At 31.3% G+C, this 22,833-nt stretch overlaps 2 protein-coding genes and 1 long non-coding RNA gene across 13 annotated transcripts in view; 1 reads left to right on the forward strand and 2 right to left on the reverse strand.

The window, feature by feature from the left end:
- The window catches only part of LOC108002092 (schwannomin-interacting protein 1 homolog), a 32,071-nt gene extending 22,758 nt beyond the window's left edge, over positions 1–9,313 (forward strand). For 6 of the 10 annotated variants that reach the window (XM_017063539.3, XM_017063538.3, XM_017063544.3 and 3 more), the window contains 4 exons: positions 2,224–2,335; positions 2,890–3,248; positions 3,697–3,908; positions 5,119–9,313. In XM_017063539.3, the coding sequence (XP_016919028.1) occupies positions 2,224–2,335; positions 2,890–3,248; positions 3,697–3,908; positions 5,119–5,299 (864 nt within the window). In that variant the 3' untranslated portion in view covers positions 5,300–9,313. The remainder of the gene's footprint in view (positions 1–2,223; positions 2,336–2,889; positions 3,249–3,696; positions 3,909–5,118) is intronic. The other 4 variants (XM_017063542.3, XM_062086935.1, XM_062086934.1 and 1 more) reach the window with 1 other exon arrangement.
- On the reverse strand, positions 6,051–11,784 carry LOC108002094 (uncharacterized). Its single transcript, XR_001766820.2, has 2 exons — positions 7,546–11,784; positions 6,051–7,224 (listed from the first exon to the last, which is right to left on the reverse strand). It is a non-coding gene; the product is annotated as an uncharacterized LOC108002094 (long non-coding RNA).
- Positions 11,785–12,306: 522 nt separating this feature from the next.
- Positions 12,307–22,758, reverse strand: LOC107993421 (rho-associated protein kinase 1). Of its 2 annotated transcripts, none has more exons than XM_062086979.1 (12): positions 22,259–22,758; positions 21,025–21,347; positions 20,361–20,521; positions 19,945–20,283; positions 18,708–19,841; positions 18,322–18,622; positions 17,366–17,781; positions 16,645–17,286; positions 16,103–16,513; positions 15,787–16,003; positions 15,281–15,503; positions 12,307–13,882 (listed from the first exon to the last, which is right to left on the reverse strand). In XM_062086979.1, exons 2-12 carry the CDS (start codon positions 21,203–21,205, stop codon positions 13,795–13,797), a joined length of 4,113 nt encoding a protein of 1,370 aa, XP_061942963.1. In that variant the 5' UTR covers positions 21,206–21,347; positions 22,259–22,758; the 3' UTR covers positions 12,307–13,794. The 2 variants fall into 2 exon arrangements, with proteins under 2 accessions (XP_061942963.1, XP_061942964.1); XM_062086980.1 differs by having other exon boundaries at positions 17,366–17,772; positions 22,259–22,400.
- Positions 22,759–22,833: the final 75 nt, after the last annotated feature.

Consider the following 22,833-nt stretch of genomic DNA (forward strand, 5'->3'; position numbering starts at 1 on the left):
ATGGGTAGCAGCAACAAGTCGAGGAAACATTACAAAAAGGATTCCAGATTCGTCACGGATCTGTACACATTCACATACGATGACTTCGATCTTGTAAGATTTAAATGGAACGTGATTACAACGGAATGGCGACGAGAGTACTCCCGTTCTAGTTAATTAAAACGATTGATTACTTTTACTAAGTCGCATGATAAAGCAAGTTTCTCTAAAAGTTAAGAAACGAACCGATAAATTATTGTTGATGCACGTACCTTTACCTACATTTAATTTCCTTAATTTCGACTTATTTATCCGACAGGAAATCTGAAAAAGAAATATAAATATCGCGTGAAACGATTGGTTTGTTTCTCAATTTTTCTAACTATAAGTACATCTCGATTCACTCGATCGGATAGTAAAGAAACAGGATTTCTTTCGATGATAGAAGATATCGAACAATGAAGGCATTGTTTCGCCGATGTCTAACCGATAAATCGTTCCTTGCAAACAAGATCAATGGCCGAAAAACTCTTTCGATCAGAAAGGGAATCAGAGAGAGAAGAGGAAAGTGGGTCGAACCGTACAGGTGTTAAGGAAACTGATTTTGACAATCGCGCGCCAGTCGACACAATTGCGAGGAAAAGAAAAAAAATGTACATTCCGTCCAAGAATTTCGTTCGTGAAACTGGATGGGAAGCAAGGAACGTAACGAATAATTTGTTGAAATTTTGTTCTTCTTCTTCGAACGAAGGATCATTCGTGATCCGATTTGTACGTGGAATGCTCTCTTAATAACAGTCTCCATAGAATATTCCATGCAGATATGCTTTTAAGCCAATCTGAACTTAACCTTGACGGTTCGACGAGCTCCTTCCAATTCACTTGGTCGTTTAATCGTTGAATTTGTAGGCGAAGCGTGCGATGCACGGAATATCGAAAGCTTAATAGATCGAGCACGAGTTTAGAATTGCAAATTAAATTTCTGCCAATTTAGTAGAATTTCCGCTTCGAAAGACTATTTCTTCGCGACGATGGCTTGTAGAAAGGTAGATATCTCTGTCGCCATTCCCTTGATCACGCTTTATAGACCCGAATCGACGTATCTAATCGAGCGTATCGATTACCGAAACCTTTGGCTTTCGTTTCTGGGGCATCAGGACGACGATAAAGAGATGGTGAAGGAACGGCCAAATTCCGAAGGAACGATCTCGTCGCTCCGAAACACCGGTGGGACGAAGGAGGATGAAAGGGAAGATCTTGTCACGCGATTCGATAGAGTGGTGCGGGGAGATCCGGATGAGGCTTTTCAGGTGTGACTTCCTGTAGAATTCTAAAGAAAATCCTTGGAATCCTTTCCAAGTTTTCCAGGGGAGGTATTAAAACGAGAGATTTTTGGATCGTTTGGATCATGGTTCGATGAGTAACTTTTTTCTTTTTTCTTTTTTTTTTTTTTTTCTTTCATCGAGTTGAAAGAAATCGATTCAAAAGTCTGGTTGCCAAAAGGGAGAGCCAAAGTATATACCGATCGACAAATACTTTTTGCCAAAAATTTAGTTTCCATTTCTTGCCAAAATAAAGATTCGATTTTTATTGGCAGGATAAAAGTTTGAGACTATCTGTTTCTTATTTTCAAACTCTTGCCAAAGTATTATAATATATTTAACTTTATATAAAGATACTATAACATGTTCCCGCCCGGAAGAAATTCTATTTCGTAATATCGTTTCATCGTTGGTGCAAAATCTATAAAACCAATTTTACGAAAACAACGTAAAGTCAATAGCAATGGTGAATTTTCCAATTCCAAACCACCTCCACAACCACCACACCTTTCTCCATTCCCAATACCATTGTTCTAATCCAATCCATTCTGTTTCGGTTCAAATAATCCAATCACTTTACTCCTCTCTACCTCCATCCTACAAGGGGGCCAATAGAAATTATTGAAGGAGAAAAAAAAAAAGGAGCCAGCAACGATCGAAGCAAGAAATTCCTCGCCCCCCTTCTCCCCGATTAATCAATCGCACCTCAATTACGCAAATACGTTAGAAAGATGTCGTCAATCTCATTAATTGTCTCACTCCCACGCGAGTGTACACGCTACAGTTTTAGGGAGGAGAGGGAGGGGGGAGTCGGAAGGAAGGGGAAGAAGATTAAAGACATCGAGGGGGTTTCCACCCCTCCCCCTTCCGTTGGCGTGTAACGAGCGATGATCACACCTCAGATTTCTCTGTCTGTTCACAGCGACGAAACGATCGTGAAGAGATACGAAGGAGGTTGGCCATGGGTCCAGACGCCGAAGACTTGCGCGCTGAACGCGGAAGAAAGCCGAGCCTTCAGTCGCGGCTTCAGAGCGGTCGGTATCACTCCGAATACTACCACTTTTTCCACGATCCCGTGATTGTCTCTCTCGTGAATGAAATTTCGGTTATCTTTCGAAAAGTGGAGGCGTCGATTTACGAGAGAAAAGTTATCGATCGAACCAAGTGAAATAAGTTTGATGTTCCGTTTCTTGAAGTTTATTGATGGCTGGATGAATGAAGTTGTAACGAAGCGAGTGAGTGGTTTTTTGGTTTCAGATTTAGTAAATAAGGGGGAAGTTTTTCTTTTTTCGAGGAATCGATCCGACACGGTTTCGAATTGAATAGTGATTGCAAATTGTTGTGCAATGTACCATAAAACTTTCGATCATCGAGGGATTGAAAAGAACGATGGTTGATCGTTGACTTGTGTTCTTATTTTGCTCGTCTTTCTTAATCTTTCTTTTCAAATCGACGGAGCTACGAAAGAAATTTGAATCTTTTTTTTTCTTTTTGAATCGGTCGTCGATTGGTGGATCGATCAAATCTTTTCAAATCTTATTGTTTTCGATTTATCATCGTTCCAAAGAAGATCGTTCCTTTCTTTCAGGAATGAACCTTCAAATCTGTTTCATGAACGAAACACCCTCGGACACGGAATCTCCGTGTTCGGAGACCGACTCGTCCCCAGGATCCACACCGACCTCGCTCAACACGAAGCAACCGCAGAAACAGCAAATGCCGATCAGACCTCAGGTGCTCAGCCTTCCACCTTTGAGGCTGGACACCGGCTCGAATTCAGCTCCGATCGACGAGGCCGATTTCTTCGCCAGACAGGCGAGATTGCAAACCGAGGCACGAATGGCCTTGGCTCAGGCCAAAGAAATGGCCCACATGCAGATGGAAGTGGAGAGGCAAAGGCTGAAACAGAGCCCCATCACCGAGATGGTGCGATCCAGCCTCGAAAAAGTGAGCCATACATCTTCTTTTTGAAATTTTATCTCCCCATCTCCGTTTATTTCGAATAATACATGTAGAACGATCTTCACCGATTAAACTCTCGAAATTGAAGGAAGAATTCGATTCAGAAAGACGAATATTAAATTTTTTCTCTCACGAAAAGGGATGAAAATATTTTTTAAAAATTTAGAAAAGACACAGTTGTTCGCATCTCCATTATTTCAAATAATATATACGATATATAAAACGATCTTCACCGATTAAACTCTCGAAATTGAAGGAAGAATTCGAACATTATTTATCTGTATTGCTTCAAGATTTTACACAAATGCACAAAACGATTAAACTCTCGAAATTGAACAAAGAACTCGATTCAATAGGAGGAGTAATAATAATTTTTCGCGCGAAAAGGGGGAAGAGAGAGGGAGAGAAATATTAAACTCTATCCTCCCCCCAGGTTGGCGTTCAGCTCGGCGAGGATAGGCGCAGATTGTCACGAGTACTTTTAACGGAGCTAAACGTCGCCCAGCTTCAAGTGGTGGCGAACGACTTGCACGCGAGAATCGCAGCTCTGAACGAGGCGCTCGTCGAGGGACTTTTGAGAAGGGACGATTTGCACATGGAACAAGATTCGATGCTCGTCGACGTCGAAGATCTCACCAGATATCTGTAAGTTTTTCGTCTCGCGCGACTTTTAATCTCGTTCTCTTTCTCTCTTTTCTATCTCTTTCTTTTTCCTTTCTCTCGCACTTTTATTTCTCGAGTAATCGTGCACAATCTCCTAGAAGCAATTAAGGTTGCTTAAAGAAGAAAAAAAAAAGCATGGCCGTGAAAGGACGCATGGCCTATTTTTCTGAATGCAAAGTGGAACAAGAACCCTTGGGAAAAAAAAAGGACCAACGCTTTCGCGTACCGAAACCGCATTTCTTCTTTTCCTCCCTCGCCTCTTGCACCGTTTTATTTGCGAAATTACCCGTCTTCCTTATCGAAATATATACCACGATAACGATTGGCGTGTCACATCAAAAATTAAGGAGAAAGATTTAAACCCGAGATTAGAGGTGCGAACGTAGGAAATTGTACGATTTAAAAAAATTGTTTTCTACTTTTTTCTTGATTAATCGTTCGCGAGCGTGGCCTCTAATTTCTAGAAGAAGTTTTAAAAGTTAATTTTAGAAATTTTCAGCAGTTTATTACCTTTATTCTTCGAATAATACAGCTCTCGATCGATTGCATCTCTTCGACACGTTTCTTTCAAATTTAATTTAACGACATTAAACGCTTTTCGAGCAATCATCAAGTAGCGCGCAAAAGGCTTCTTTAGGGACTAATTTATTTAAAAGATCATTTCTTGTTATTTTTTTTTCTTTTTTTTTATGTTTACTTAAAATGTGTCTATGTATATAAATACCAAACAAGACGAATAATATCGTCGAATAATTCGCGAAAATCGATATAACAGCTCCTAGCCTGCATTCCAATTCATTTCAATAATTTAATTAACGATTGATCCTAATTTAATTTCGGGAACGAAATCGGTGGAAATTCGGTGGAGAGAACGTTTCAAGCGATGCATAACGAAATAACAACTTGACAAAAGTGTATCAAATCGTTCGAATTGGATCGAAATAAATTTTACGTAACGTAAAATAAATCCGAAAGCTCGAGGAAGCTTGTCAATCGCTTGTCCTTCCACTCACCCGCTTACTCGCGCCCCATCCAATTCACTGTTAACACCGTTAACAACTGTGACTCACTTGGCCCGTTCAGCTTGTACTCTTTTTCTTCTTTTTTCTCTCTCTTCTTAACAATACTAACTAATCTCCCGGGCAAACTATGACAAACGTTATATTTTCCGGCCTGTCGCGCTAATAAACAGCTTCTGCTGCGTTCACATGCACAGAGGTGCCAAGCAGGAGTCGTTGAAGAAGAAGCAGAACGCGAGGGAGCAGCAGTGCACAGGGAGCAGAAGCCATCAGCAGGCCAACCCGGGCCAGAACAAATCGTCGATCAAGCCAAAGCTGACGCACCGTGGCCTGGTCTCGTTGGTGAGGAAATAATGCCTCGCCACGAGACTGCGTGGTCTCGTCGGAAATTAAGCGGGAAGGTAGCGAACAGCACCGAGAGGACGCGAGCAAGTATATACAATTAAGATCTGCTCGATTCGATCTGCCGATCTCTCGCCCCGTGCTCGAGCAATTCAGATCCGTTCCGTCGAATTCGAGTTGAGAACAACTCGGCTCCGCTATTCCGGGACAGCCCCCTCCCCTCCCTCCTCCTCCCTCTCGAGAGGAAGGGAACGAGAAACGAGATTTATTCGGACGAAAGGAGATCGTATTCCAAAGGAAATGCAAATATCTCGCAAATCTTTCGAGGCAACGGTAAGAGAAAATCGAGTAATCTTCGTCTTGTTTTCGCGTGGGAAAAAAAAAAGGAAAAAACAAAAAATGGAGCAATATTCCGCCTCTACCACGGAGCAGATACAATCGTTTTTCTCTCCCCACTTTTAGACGGGGGTTCAAAAGTATACATACATAACATACACGCAGCGAAGAATCCTCTTTCTTCTTGTTCGACAAGGAAGAAGGGGATCTTTTTCCAAAGTTTTTACAGCTTCGTCGTTATCAAGATGGAAAGTAGAGTAATAATAACGTAAGTACGCGTGCTCACGTTCATGTGTATTAGGACACGTGTGTTGCTTGCGGAGGATGAGACAAATCGATGGGATTATTATTATGGGGGAATTATCGAAAGGTTTTGAGATTGTCATCACCTGTTCAGAAAATTGGATATTATAAAAGATTCGTATATGTTCTGAAATTTCTTCTTATCTATATACATATACATATAGTTTCGCCTTTTTTACGAGCTGTCTTGTAAATAATTTTTACTAACTTGTATCTATTTAAGATCATTGTCTTGCATGAATGTGAAATTCTAAGATCTGTACGAGAGTAAGACTTGGTGTCTTAATACTTATGAACGAGGGTATACGTGTATATAATATTGAGCTGTTCAAGAAGTTCGTGGTACAATTCTTCTTTTTTTCTTCTTCTAATTCCAGACAATTGACAATTCTAGGATATTTACTTTTTAATAAAAGTTTAATTATTCGCCTAAATTCAATCGCTCCACGAGCTCGTGGACAAATTTTATTCTCTTCTTAGTCAAATACACGGCACAACTTTTTTAGCATAAATTGTTAAAAACACTCTTACGAACATTCTTGAACAAATCGATACATAGCCGAACAAAGTAGCAACAAGCAACAAGTACCCTTATTCGCCCTCCGATATTAGATCCGATGGGGACGAGTGATGCGACATCATTACAATTTCGTAAACGTTATGCAATTCAGTAACTTTCCAATAGATTATCGATCTGTGAATCGTAAAACATCCTTCGATAAATCATTAATCCTGATCGTATCTATACGGAAAACATTAACGGTTTCCAATATACCAATGTTGATAATTATTTTCTTAATTATAATAAGTAAAATAAAAAAAAAATGAAAAATAACGAGAAAGAGATTCTCTAACGACTCGGAGGATGAGAAAATCTTTTCACTGATTTTCGACAAATCGACAATTAGACTATCGACACCTGTTTAAAATTAAGCAACCATTGCTCGCCATCGTCGGATCGTGATAATACCGATCGAGACGAGACGCGATCGGTTCGTCTTGTTGTCTGTGTAGCCGATAACCCCTTCCCCCCTCCCCTTCCGCTCTGGTTAAATCTTGCGGCCATGCATGCATGTGTTCCCCGAGTGTATCGCCTTTATATGATAGCATTGTAAACGGTAGGCAGATCTCTTCTCTGTGTTGTAAATAAGCGAAGCGGATCAGCAGCGGAAATTCGGATTCGCGAGTCTTGAAACTGCACGCGTTCTTCCGTCGCCACGCATACAAGAAAAATGGTTCTTTGTTCTCCACAGTCGATGATGTCTCTCTCTTTCTCTCTGATTCGACCTCTTCCAATCCTGAAAACAAATCGATCGCTCTAATAATTCTTTATAACCAGGATATTTTCGACGATTGACGAAAGGAGATCGTTAACGATGATCCTCTCTCCGATCTCTGAATTTCATGAAAACACGATACGATTGAAAGAAAAATCATCATTGAAATATATATTTATATATGTATATATATATATATTGTTAAATGAAAGAGATATTGGAAAGAGATTTGAATCACATGGAAAAAACGATGTATATACATATGATATAAAAATTTTGAAGATGAAAACATATGAATATAGATAGAATGTTATAAAGGATTGACGAGTAATCGATTCGTACCTGATGGAACGACGTCGATGCGTGTGATTTTTTTGAAGTTGATTGAATATTCTTGCCGATATGTACAATCGATTCACCGAAATCCTGCTGAAAAAAAGAAATCTCCTCCCTTTCATGCTTGAATGGATTTCGTCCCGTTTCGATCCGCGCATCGATACAAAAATAGAATGAAAAATCGATGGAAGGAAGGAAGAGAAAATTGATAAAAGTTCAAAAATCAAAAAATTCTTTTGGAGATCGTGGCACGTTTCGGTGAGCTGTTGTTGTATCGAAGAGGAAGATCATTCTTCCTTTTGAACTGTGCCGGTTGCCACAGAATGAAACAGAGAAAAACACAATTGTAAAGTCCAATTTTATTTGTACCCATATAATCGATCCATGATCTCTTTTTTATTTCTTTTAGAAAAGAGAAATGTTAATGAAACGTGTAATATCGCAAACTTATTTCGTAAGTATAAAAAAAAAAAACATTCAAAAACGAGCAATCTTAGACGAGCGTTTTTCATCGTCGAAGGCATATGTATGTGCAATACTTACGTACTCTCACAAAGTTGAGAAAAAGGTCAACGATGCAATATACAGTAGAGAAAGCGAAAGACAATTACGAATGCCGCAAACGAGATTTTTCTTTCGAATCTCAGATATATATGTTATCATCGTTACAAAATGCTTAATCCTCGATCAATAGGATCGTAGATGATCTACAAAAATATAAGTTATGTTAATTTTAAAAGGTACTCAGTACACTTGATTGATATCGTGTGTTTTATACGATAAAGTTGTTTCCCGTGACGACATTTATCAATATATTTATAGAAAATATATTTATAGAATTAAATATCCTACGAATTATTTTAGATATGTATAACTCAGTTGAGGATTAAGAATACGCGTACGAAATTTTCCCACATTTTCCCTATTCCCTATTCCTCTCAAAACATTCATAATGTCATCTTCCTTCGTTTCAATTGCAATTCAACTACATTGAAATAAATTTTTAATCGAAAAACATGCACAAATAGAGATTGATAGAAGATGTTCGATGTTACATACATACATTGATACATTGTTGTTTTCTTTTTTCCTTTTAGTTAAATTTCGATATAAAAAAAAAAATATTATACGTATACTCTTTTATCGCCAATATAGGATGATAACGATGAAAATACTCTATTTATATTTTGGTAATAATCAATCGAAAGCATATTTGTAATTGTGTAATTGTGACTTTATTCGTCTTCGAATTATTCAAGATCATTCGATTTTTAGATATTCAATTGCACGTGAGAAATGACAAAGATGAAACAGTTCTTGTTCCGCCCTTATGTAAATTTATTAATATAAAGTCGCACACGACGAAAGAGAACGAAGAACGCGTTACATATCTCTTAAGGATTAAAAAAAAAAAGGAAAAAAAGAAAGGAAAAAAAAAAAAGAAAAAAGAAAACGAACAAGACAAAAGAAAACGATTTAGTCCATGAACTAGCCATAAAGTATAATCGAATAGAAACGAAGGACTGAGTATACAGAGTTTGAGATTTAAAAAAAAAAAAAAAAAGAAATAAATAAAACTCCGTTTTCAACCGCCCGTTGAAACAACTTTAGACTTAGCGAAAGCGTAATCAAAAGTATGTTAATCGTGTACTTGAAACGGATTATCCGAGTTTTCCATAAAACTATTCACGTACTGATTTACATGTATTCATACGTAAAAATCTATTCAAGTAAGTTTATTAAAGAGGACACACAATGTGTATCATCTATCGAATTTCGAAGTTTCTTGATTTCGTATTTACGCTATCCCCTGCGTGAATTACTTAAAAGAAATACGAAAAATTATTATAAGCGAAAAAAATAAACGACAAATAAACGTCAAAACGTTTGATCTCTGAGAAACACCGCGGCATTATTCATCCCTTCAGAAAGATCGAAAAAGAAAGATATGAAAATTTCGAATAAATTTTCCCAACTTAAAAAAAATTGTTCTTTTTTTTTTTTAATTTGTTTTAAATTTCTATCAATTTTTTTTTATTTCTAAATTTTTATGATTCTTACTACAATATCTTAGAAAATAAAAAATCATATCTCATTTTCTAAAATATTAGTATTAATAATCATTCACAGAGAAAAAAAAAAGAAAGAAAGTTTTTCGATTTGCAAGCTTATTATAAAATTTAATATCACATTTCAAACAATATTTCATGAAACTTTAAAATGTAGATAAAGACAAATGTACGATCTGTTTCTATTTCTATTAGAATAGAAATATCAAAATATTTCTCTCGTTCATATCGCGATTATTCACGAAAGAAAATGCAAGATGATTATATTCTCAATTTTGAGGAGTAATTAAAAAGGTCATCGACATGTTTAAAACGTGCAAAAAGATCTTTCATTAATTCGAGACATCACCTCGTTTCATCGACATACTATGAATTAGCATGAGCCACTATCGATCGTGTTCTAGTAAAAAATTGAATATTCATTACGAAATTAAAAATAGAATTTAAAAAATCTGAGAGTTCAAAATAAGCAAATATGAAAGTATTTTCATGCACTATTTCACGAGAATAATATAAAGAAATTCTTCATTTAATAATAAATAACGTAAGTTTTTTAAATTCATTTGTGCATAAAAAAAAAGATGAATTAAGTTGTAAAATGTTTTATCTCAACTTTGATTACAAGCAACATAAAATTGTGTAGATTCGACATATAGAAGAATGTATATCGAAATAATTTTTTGTACTATATAAATCGATTATATATACATATAATATATATATATATATATATAAACTAACGGAAAAAAAGAAAATACAGGAAAAAATTTCAGGTAAAACAAAGTATTCGCTATCGGTGTATAGATCGTAAAATGTACGATGTAACACTAACAATAAAAATGTTTAATCAAAATCATCACTTAGAAACTTGTGTATGTTTCTAATGGTCTAAAAATTTTTGAGATGAGGTACATTTATTTTAACGAAGAATAAAAAAAAAAAAAAGAAATAGGGAAAAAATGGCAACTTCGATCTATTTTGTATGCCATCTCTTACCTTTCATTATTATAAATTACTACTACGATTGAATAAAATTATCAGTCGAGACATCTAAGAAAGAACAAATCGTTGGACAGAAGAGATCAAATATATCTTTGAAAGATCAAATCTATCCGACGATGAGATCAAGTTCATCGTTCGGCGATGGTGGAAAACGTCTACATAGACTCGCGTGTTATCTACAAAATACTTTAATCATAATATTAATTAATAATATACAGATTGTAAATAACTAAACAATAATAAAATATGCTGTAACAAATTCATCCACTTTTTGCTTCTCTGTCTATCTCTCTGTTTCTCTCTCTCTCTCTCTCATTCATTCACTCATTCTCTCATTCTGTCTCTCATTCAATCACACACTCGCTCACTCTCATAACTCACGTTGTTTTTATTCTTATATTCACTCCATCGTAAAGAAAAGATCCGACGAGGAGCCGGAACAGGGAAGAAGGCACAGAGCACATCAATTAAAAAAGTGGCATTCCTCTTTTGATAATTATTTCTATACATCTAGCTTTTTCATAGCTAATAAATCAATGATTTATGTCACATACGTATTAAATTTCCTTTAACTTTTGGAATCTCAAAAACCAAAGAGAAACAGAATATGAAAGGAAAAGAAAAAAAAAATAGGAAAAGAAAAAAGAAAAAAGGCAAAAAAGAAAAAAGAGCACCATTTAAAAAGATGTCTCATACGGAAACACGTAGCAACGAGAGGAGCTAACAAATTGTGTAAAACAGCCGACGAGAAATTACATTTTCCACTCGTCCCAGAACAACGTGACGGACATACTATACACGTTGCTCAGGTACTGCGGAAAGAACACAAGCGGCGATGATGATTTTTTATAATAGTAATAATAATAATTAATAATTAATAATTAATAATTAATAATGATAATAATAATAATAATAATAGTAGTAGAAGTAGTAGTAGTAGTAGTAGTAGTAGTAGTAGTAGTAGTAGTAGTAGTAGTAGTAGTAGTAGTAGTAGTAGTAGTAGTAGTAGTAGTAGTAGTGGTAGTAGTAGTAGTAGTAGTAGTAGTAGTAGTAGTAGTAGTAGTAGTAGTGGTAGTAGTGGTAGTAGTGGTAGTAGTAGTAGTGGTAGTAGTGGTAGTAGTGGTAGTAGTAGTAGTAGTGGTAGTAGTAGTAGTAGTGGTAGAAGTAGTAGTAGTAGTAGAAGTAAGTAGTAGTAGAGTAGTAGTAGTAGTGGTGGTAGTAGTAGTAGTAGTAGTAGTAGTAGTAATAGTAGTAGTAGTAGTAGTAGTAGTAGAAGTAGTAGTAGTAATAAAAATAATAATAATAATAATAATAATAATAATAATAATAATAATAATAATAATAATAATAATAATAATAAAATTTAATTAGCTCGTTATACGGTTTCTCCTTTTTTCTTCACCTTGTTATACCTATCAGTTCTCATGCGAATTTTTTTCACTCGACGCCGACTTTTGAAACATTGTTTCTAAGCATCTGTTGATTATACACACGATTCTGCGCTTTTTTAGATATTTCCTTTCGTCGATCCTTCCAGCAACCTATAGTGAATATATCATATTAAAAAGTTCTTATGTTACAATTGTAAATATTAAATATCTACTATACAATGAAGCTCGTTCATGGCGCTGTTCCTTAATAATTCACCGTTGTGCTCATTCTAAAATTCATATCCTTTTTCCTTTTCGTTTCGCAGTTTCATTTTGTCACTTTTTTTTTTTTGCTTAATCACAATCTGCATATATATTCTAACTAATACATGGCAGCGATAACAAAGATTCATGAAATATGTAAAGCGCCTATTGGATCTTTGAATGTTTTGAAAATCTTCGAAAATATGAATTAAAGATTTAAAATACAAATTTCCCACTGATAAATATAAAAATAAAAAAACAAAACAAAAATTGAAAAATCTGGAAGGTTCGAAGGTCCTAAAAATATATTTGTATTAATGATTTAAAAATTTAAAATAGTCTAATCATGAATTTCAAAATTCGAAAGATGTATCATCTCTTATATCTCTTATATAATTTCGTGATACAAAATTTTCAATATTTGTTCTATATTTACTATCGATATTATTTATCGATGCATTCTCATTGCTAAAAAAAAAACTTTGACGGCCATTCTAACCAACTGGATACAATGTGTCCTTTTTCTTGCACGAGTCAAATCTTCTTTTCTTCTTAACATAATAGTCATTAAATATCTTTAATCTCATAGAAATAATAATACTATCGATGTGGCGTAGTAAATACACAAAAATATTACCAAGTTCTTAAAATGCGCGTTTTAAATAAAGGAACGGAACAAATTATACAATATCGCACAAATAACGATTTCTCTTCGCATCGTGATATCCACTTTTTTTTCACGATCGCGAAAGTCAATAAACCGCTTGATCAAATGAAAAAGCAGTTCTTACAATTATAATTTATGTACAGGAAAGTCATTAATTGTAAGCGTCTACGAAAAAAATAAATCATCATAAAAAGTCGATCTATTCGTTCATACAAAAAATATTTATAAAACAACATATGATGACGGCCTCTTAGAGAGACTATACAAATCAACTGATGAGTTTGCTCATAGTACAATAAATCTAAAAAACGCGGTCCACGTATTCAAATTTGTTACGATCACTGCTCTTATATATAAACAGTATTATTATCATTTTTTAATAACAGCTGCATACTTCTGCTCATTAATTACATAATCATCTCGTTTCTTGGAAATTTTCATTATATGACATTTGCTAATGAGCTTTACTTCTTTAACTTCTTTTCAATCATTTGAGTTCCATCATCGTCAGATTATATCAAAGGCACATTTAATTCGTTTAACAAATATGTACCTACAAATAACGATCAATACAAGTAAACGTATCAACGAATAATTTCGTTGAATGTCCTTGTACTCGTTAAAAAGTTGATAATAACACATGATTCTGTATATATTTCGGATCGGATGCTTTTAAGACACATGAACTCCAGATTTCTCAAAATATCCAGATTTCTCAAATTATCCAGATAACACAGAGTTTCGAAAATTATTTTTACATATTTAGATCCTATTATAAATCATTTATCTGAGCAACTAATCGAATTTATATGTTTAAATTAATCGATTAGGAAAGGCGTCGAAATAACGAATTCCAATCGAGTGTTATCGATGCTAGCTAAGGTCACTTGCCCATACTGGCATTTGCTGGTAGAGTTGCGGATCTTTGTTGCACTGATAAATATGGCTTCAAGGTGGATCTCGTAGATTCTCTGAAATATATATATCGTTATTAATGAAATTCAACATTTGAAAAATTCATTAATATTTTATTTATCAAAAAACATCACGAAGATAAGACTAATACAAAAAAAAAAAACAAAAAATAAATAAAAGCTTCAAAAGCAAAATAGCAGTTTTTATCTATAAAAGATAGTAGGAATGTCAAAGCCCCATTTTGATAAGAAAAAGCATTTGTAATTTTATCGTAATTTTGTTGATTTGTACTTATTACAAAGTTTACTTTTAAAATTTTTGGACATTTTATTTTATAATCTTTAGATAAAAAAGTTTTACTATACATAATTTTAATATTAAAAGTAAACTTTGTATATTCAAGCCTAATATCTGCCGTGCACAATATGAAATATATTTTATTATTCTACATGTCGTAATTATTACCATGCAATTTTTGAAAAAAAATCTATTCATGATCACTTATTATGAAATAAAAGTAATTTCGATTTGTGAAAGCAAGAGATATTCGATTGCTAAAAATCTCGAACGATTGATCGATTATGATTCTTTGTTAGATTATTATAAAATTATTTATGTATGGTAAAATATTGTTAAATTATTATAAAAAAAGAATATAAATAAAATTACAATGAATATTTATATAAAATATATTTCTATATTAATTTTAATGCATATTTCTAATCTTATTTGTTACAATAAACAAATTAAGATAATATCATACATTTAATTATTGAAAAATATGTTTGCTATTTTAAAATTATAAAAAAATCATAAAGTGAATAAATGATTATTTTCAAACATATTAATAAAATAATAATATAAATTTATAATAATAATATTAATAATAAAAAAATATATTTATAAAAATAATATTTAAGCACATGCAAATGATAATCTGAATTGATTAACAATGTTCCATTCTAATTATAAACAAAATCAAAAGTTAGCAAGTTAATATTCATTAATAAGAATCAAAAAATATTAATTCGATCTATCGAACGATATTTGTAATTTTGATATATTTATATTAAACAAAGCAAATATGTTGGTATTTAAAGTTTTCAGAATATGAAAATGAATACACAATATATTTAACAAGCTTATCTAAAATATTTTTGAAATATATTTCTAAATTTATATATAATATAAATATATATATAAGGCAATCTAAAGCATAACTAATAATAGTATTTCATTATACAATTTTCCATTTTTATAAATAGAATGCACTTACGGAACACTACCAATGGTGTCTTTTTCATAATCGATGAAAAACCGAAAAATTCTTTGTAAAAATATGAGAGTGCAAGAAAAATCAAACGACTCTAACCTCGCTACACCCAATCATGCGATGCCACAATATAAGAGAGCTACTTAGTCTCCAGTTACGTTGAGTCGCACGGCTACGCTACCTTGGCGAGACACGCTGTCCCGTACCATCGACGTGCGAGTTCGCCTTGTAGCCACATTTTTGTACACGTCTAGACAGTCTTGCGACCCAATATTTTTGTTCATCAGGACTACCAGCCAAAATTAATAATTCGCGGGCGCTATTTGGATCGTAATGTAATTTACACGGTGCTATGGCATCCTCCTTTTTGTCCAAATGCTCCTTATGTACTTTTATACGACATCCTATATACAAATATAATAATTTAATATTAAAATATTAAAGTGAAAATTAATAAAAATTAATATTAAATATAAAAATTTAATAATTTTAATTATTTTTAATATTTTTAATATTTATAAATTTTATAAATATTGATCATATATACTTTCAATTCATATCATTATTATAATTTATATTATACAAAATGAAATGAAATTCAAACAATGTTAGAAAAAAAACAGATTATAAAAAGTAACATATAAAAATTCATTAAACAAAATATTTTTTATATTATTTTATACTTACGTCGACATTCGAGAGCTGGCGGTGGTCGAAACATATGCCATAATTGTTTCGAACATACTTCGCAAGTAGTTGGCATATGATACGATATTGATACAAATTCATGACCTTTTAATGATTGCGTGCCTGGTTTATCAGTAAGTTGTGGCAATTCCACTCCAGGCAGTGTATTTCCTTCATCTCCAGGACGTCTTGCTTCGCCTTCGCCAGCATATAATAACTATAAACAAAAAAAAAAAAAGAAATGCAATTGTATATATTAAATGTGCAATATATAAATCTAATTATCGTAAACTTAATTATTAAATATTTTATTTACCTGAAAAATCCTCGGAATATCTTTGGCATCGGCTCGAATGACATCACCTTGGGTAACAGATCTAACGTGGAAGACTTTATTTAAATCCAATATCAATACTGGATCAGCATTTAATTTATCATTTTCGCTATTATAAAATATTATTTTCTTTGAAGAGACGACAACATATTGTTTCTTCCATCCGTGCCTTTTAATATTCTGTTTATTTGGCACATTTAACCAACCTTCTAATCGCATAGTTCCATGTTCTGATAAAACAGAATCCTCTCCATCGTTTTCCACAGACGAAACACTAGCTGTTTCTGAATTGAGTGAAGCAATCTTCATTTGTAAGGTTTCTATTTCAGAATCTTTCGAATCAAGTTCCATTTGCAATCTCAATTTTGCTTGATTTTCTTCCACCAATTGAGCCTAAAAAGTATAATAAAATTGATAAATAACATCATTAACACAATAAACTAATTAAAAATACTAATAAATATTTAAAATTAAAAATGATACAAATATTTAGAAAAATCGAAAATATTTGATATTCCACTTACTTGTAAATCTTGTAAATCTTTTTGCCATTTAGCTGCTAATTGTCCATATTTCTCTCTTTCTTGAGTAAGCTCCTGTTGCAAACGTCTACAATCTTTTTCCTTCTTTCTTAAATCTGCTGCAGATGCTTTGTTCTTAGATTTACCGCTTGAAGATAAATCCTTTCTATTCATAATTTCTGCTAATTTATTAACTGCTTGTTGTTTCAATAATTGTTCAGTTTTTAATTTACTGCTGAGTTTTTCTATTTCCTCTGCATTAGATTGTGCCTTAGAAAGTTGATCTTGCAATTCTTTAAACCGTTTATTTAAATCTTCTTTTTCTTTGAGATATTGATCAACATTTTTCTTGAGTTCACTTTCACTATCTTTAAGCCGATTTATAATTTGTTCTTTTGCATTTAATTCTTGATGATGTTTAGTTACTCCATCTTTATATTCTAATTCTTTCATTGTTCGTTCTTTTTCAAGATCTGCAACAGTTTCTTCAGCTATTGATCTTGCCAAAGCTTCACTATCTCCTCTTGCTAGGGATAATTGTAATTGATGTACTAAAGAACTACGTTCTTCTTCCAATTCTTGTTGTAATCGTATTTTTTCATCAAGTTCTTCTCGAAGTTCTTGAGTCTGTGTTTTATAAAGTGTCTGAAAATAATTAATAAAAATTTATAATAATTATATTGAAAAAAATAATAACAATAATTTATATAGTATATGAATTCACCGAAAAGTAAGCTTCTGCTTCTAATTGCTCTTGTAATTCTTTAGTTTGTAATTGATCTACATTTCTTTGAGTTTTTAAATGATGTAATTCCTCTTCTATTTGTCGTTTTGCTTCCCTTAATTGAGCAACTTCACCAACTAATTGTTGTTCCCTAGCACGTAAACGTCCTGCTTCGGATGATTGCTGAGCCAAGTCAGTCTGCAGAACGTTTCTTTTCTGCTGTTCTTGTTCAACCTGACCCTGTAGCACTTTTACTTTTTCCATTTCTTGTCTATGCTCACCCTCTAGTTTCTGTAATCGTTGTTGTATTTGCCGATAATCCACAGAAAGCATAGAAGTTTGTCTTTCCTTTTCTTGTGCAAGCAATTCAGCACGTTGTCTTCCACTTTTCTCTTCATTTAATTTTGCTTGTAATGCTGTTAATTTTACATTAATTGTATAAACACATTAGACAATAAGTAAATGAATTTAAATATAATAATATATATACTTAAATATAAATATCATCGAGCGCAAGCATTTAAAAAATTTTAAAAATTGCAATTAATAATAAAATAGATTAAGCATAAAACAAAATAATAATTATATGTACATAGATATAATTAAGATAAATATGTACATAATGTAATCCAATGTAATTTTCAATAATTGAAAATTTTAAAACATGTATGTTAATTAATTGATCAAATTTAAATTCAATATAATATTAATGTATAATAATATAAGTAGTGTTAATAGAACATGTAGTATATATAGTATTATATATAGTACTATATATTATTAATTATTATTACATATTAATATATATTTTATGTATAGAAAAAATAAAATTAAAAAAGTAAAAATAAAATTTAAATAGCTTAATAAATATTTTTTCATTCTGATAAATGTTTATCGGATAAAAATATGAAATTTTTAAAAATTGAAGTTATTAAATAAAGAATGAGTAAAATTACCCTTGACAACTTCTAAATTAGCTTCTTCTTTAGATAATATACGTGAACGTTCTGTTTCTTGATGAGCTACGACTTCCTGATTGTACCTAGCTTGAGCAGCTTTCAATTCAAGAGTTAAGCTTGCAGCTTCTTTTTCCAATGCTGAAATTTTTTCAGTTAATTGTCTATTATCCATGATTGCTTTTTCCTCTTTTTCTCGACTGTGTTCAAGTTCGAGATGAAGAGCAGAGAGACGGCTTTCTAATTCGGCAGTTAGCGATGACGCTTGTGATCGAGAACTACGTTCTTTCGACAATTGTCCCTAGAATTACATATTAGAAGATAATTTTATTATTAAAATATCTTATTAATTATTTCTTTTTATTTTATTAAAAATAAAAACTTACTTGTAATGTAACTACTTCCTGTTGTAAATTGTCTCGTTGCGCTTGTAATTGTGCTCTTGCCACTTGTAATTCATTTGCCATTTGTTCTGCAGCTTGACGAGCAACAGTAATTTCCGTAGCTTGTTTCCGTAATCTTGTAACTGTTTCCGTTTCTCTTTCTAATTTCGATTGCATTTCTTTAATTTGTTTTTCTAAACTAGTTACACGTTCAGAAGTTTGTTGTGAATTACTTGCATCACGTGCTCTTTTTGTCTGTTCTTCATCAAACTTCTTTTTCAATTCTACAAATAATGATTCTGCTTTTCTACGTGATTCAGTTTCATGTTCTACCCTACGTTGTGCTTCTTTATAATTATGTCTTAACAAAGTTAATTCTTTGTCAGCTCTACCTATTTCTTCTCGTAATTCAGTTTCTCTACGTGTCATAACTTCCAATTGTGTTGTCAAAGCTTTTTGCCTTGATTCCAAAGATTCTACTTGCCTTTTTTCTTTATCCAATAAATTTTCTAATTGAGAAATTTTTATATCATCACTTGTACCATTATTGATATGATTTTCTAATCCATCTACTGATTCTTTCCCACTAAAAGCTAATAATTGATAATCTCCTGAATATGTAAAACCAATAAAAGGTAAATGATTTCCCGAAAATGCTTTTGGTACTGGAAAACTTTCCTCTGGTCCATCTTCTTTGTCAACATCTTCAAAATTGCTAGTATCATCATCACCAGAAAGTTCTGGCACGACAGGAGGCACACATTCTCGTAAATTTTCAAATGTCCATTGATCGTTTTTAAAGAATAAATGATTTTTTATTTCTTCCACACCATTTCTACCCAAACGTTTAGTTCTATCCGTAAGGAAGCCACATATCAAATTCTTGGCAGAGTGAGAGATATCAACTTCTTGTGGAAAATGTAATGAATTTCTATGATCCATGATTTTTGAATATGTTCCAACTAATGAATCTGCATAAAACGGAGTATCGCCAACAAGCATTTCATATAAAAATACACCAACTGACCACCAATCGCATTCTCTTCCATATACACCTTCACCACCTTGAGATTGAAGTACTTCAGGTGATATATAATCAGGTGTACCTACTGCAGTATCAGATCGAACAAGACCATCCTAAAAAACATATATATTTATATATATATAATTGTATGTATATTTTTATATAATGTTATATTTATTTAAATTTGATAATAAATGCTACAAAAAATATACATACAATATCCATTCTCATACAAGTGCCAAAATCTGCAAGTTTTAAGTGACCATGCTTGTCAAGTAACATATTATCTGGTTTTACATCTCTATGAACAAATCCCATAAGATGTATTGCATCTAATGCAAGCACCACTTCTGCGCAATAAAATTTTGCCCATTTTTCTGGTACATCATAATTTGACATTAAGTTCACTAAATCACCACCTGGCATATAATCCATTACCATGTATAGATATTTTTGATCTTGAAATGCAAAATGAAGTTGAACTATCCACTGTGAATTGGCATGTGCCATTATATCACGTTCTTCCCAAAAAAATGCTGAATCTGATCGTTTGATCTATAAAATATGTAAAAATGAAATGTAAAATATATACAAAAATCATTCATTTATAATATAATTGATATATTTTTTACCATTTCAAATTTACTGAGTAATTTCATAGCATACACTTTTTGTGTAGATTTATGTCGCACTAACTGTACTTCCCCAAATGCCCCACGACCTATTACTTTTATTAAAGTGAAATCATCTGTACGCATTCGCATTTTACAAATATCTTGAGCTACTGAGTCATCTAAAAATATATTTGTTAATTTTAATTTATTATAATTTTACTATTTTATTATTATTAAATTTTGAAAAATTAATATAAATAATATATTATAAGAATAATTAATATAAGTAACAATATAATATAAGTAACGTTAATATGTAATGCTATAATATAAATATATTAATATTTTTTAAAATATTTATAATTTAAATAAAAATATAAAATTTAAATAAAATATAAATATTTTAAATAAAAAAAAATTATTACTTATAATATTAATATTACTTTATTTATATTATTACTTATATAATATTAATATAATATATATAATATAATATAATATAATATAATATATAATATATAATATAATATATAATATATAATATTAATATAATTTATTTTTTAATAATAAAATTTTTAAATTTTTAGAAATATAATAAAATAATAAAGTATCTAGTATATTTTAATACTATATTACTTAATATAAATATTATTTTGTAATAATAAAAAAATTAAATACTTACATCTATTCATATATGCTTCTATATTTTTCATACGTTTAACGCTGGGATGATCACAATCTGCCACCAGGGCTTGAACTGTATCCAATAAGCAATCAATATTTGTAATGCTTCTTGGATCTTTTATACGTTCTTCCAGCACCCTCAGGCGCCTGCGCCTGTCTTCATCTCGTATTACATCCATTTCTCCTATTACAAGCTAAGAATAATTTCCTTCAAAAATGTTTTCTTTTTGATGCATCAAAAATAATGTAAAACAAAAGGCTACATGTAATATGAGCAAAAATTATGCACTGTAGCAATATTAAATGGGCAGTCCATGTTTCCTAAAATAATAAAAACAATACTGATATATTCTTTTTAAAAATATTTAGATATAAATGATAATGTTTAATTGTTGTTCTTATAATTTTATAAAGATTACAAATATTATAAATTTATTATATAAATATCTAATAATAAATATCTAATCATATTATAATTAATATAAACATATCATTAATAATTTAATATAATTTTTGAAATAATTTAATAATAAATTTATAATATTATATTTATATTATATCTTATGTCAATTATGCATTAATATATATGTATTTAACTAATAAAATCAAAATTGTAACATTATAAAATTAAACAAATGTTTTATATTAAAATTATATTAAAATTATATTAAAACACAAAGTAAAAGTTTAATAAAATTATCACTTTCATATATAGTTTAAAAAAAAAAATAAATTAATTAAATAACACATACATTTATATTTAAAATACATAAAAATTTATGGAAAAATACTACAGAATATAATATATGATTACTCAACTTAATTTATATACAATAAAACATTATTTATTAAGAAATAGTGATTATATCGAATGATATAAAAAATAAATATTCAATTATTTGTAAAAATAATATTTTTTAAACCAACATTTATTTTTTTCATTAACACAAACAAAATTTTTCGTATTCATCTTGTTACTTTCGCGGAAAAATTTTTATAATACAAATGCAAATTATAAAATTTACTCAACAACTTGATATTTTCTTTTCAATATTTCAATGAAAAATAAAAAATTCATGAAGTGACAATTCGAAGAAGTCTGTCAAGAAGCTTGAAGAGGTAAGGTGGATCCCATGCACGTACTTCTGAATCCGTCATAAAAGATTTTCTAAATATTTCGTGTTTTTCATCATTGATTAATTAATGTCAGAAGAAAATTCATTCTAACGTACCTAATATCACGAATACCGTGTCCAGTACTTCGTCTAATTGAATAAAAATACTATAAAATACATTATTTTTCTACGTAAATTGGTCGCGATTGCACACAGCTGAGCCGTGCATGCGCCATTGGAAAAACTCACAACGGTCATCAAATGAAAATTCGCGGAAAACTTAAAATAATTCAATTCATTTTTTAATCCACATAAAATGATCAAGAATCTTCAATTTTTATTTAGAAAAATTAACAAATTCGAACTTTCACATTATTTAATTTGAAAATAAATTAATATCTTTGATGAGAGTTTTGGTTATTTACACTGTTCTTGACACCGTTTAAATGTTCGTTGTTTCAAAATTGACAACATAAATATCACCCTTCCTTCATACATATATATTTATTTGAATCAAATAAATCTCAAAAAGTTTCACGTATTATCCAAAACTATATTAAAAATCATTGAGATGGAGCATCAACGACTTCGGAAAAACGATATAATGGATTGAAAGCATAACTAAGATGGCGTAGTATTCGACGCACTAAGTAAGATACAGGTTTTTGCACTTATACTATCTGCTTATAATC

The sequence above is a fragment of the Apis cerana genome, linkage group LG1, assembly GCF_029169275.1.
Source record: "Apis cerana isolate GH-2021 linkage group LG1, AcerK_1.0, whole genome shotgun sequence".
Lineage (NCBI taxonomy): Eukaryota > Metazoa > Arthropoda > Insecta > Hymenoptera > Apidae > Apis > Apis cerana.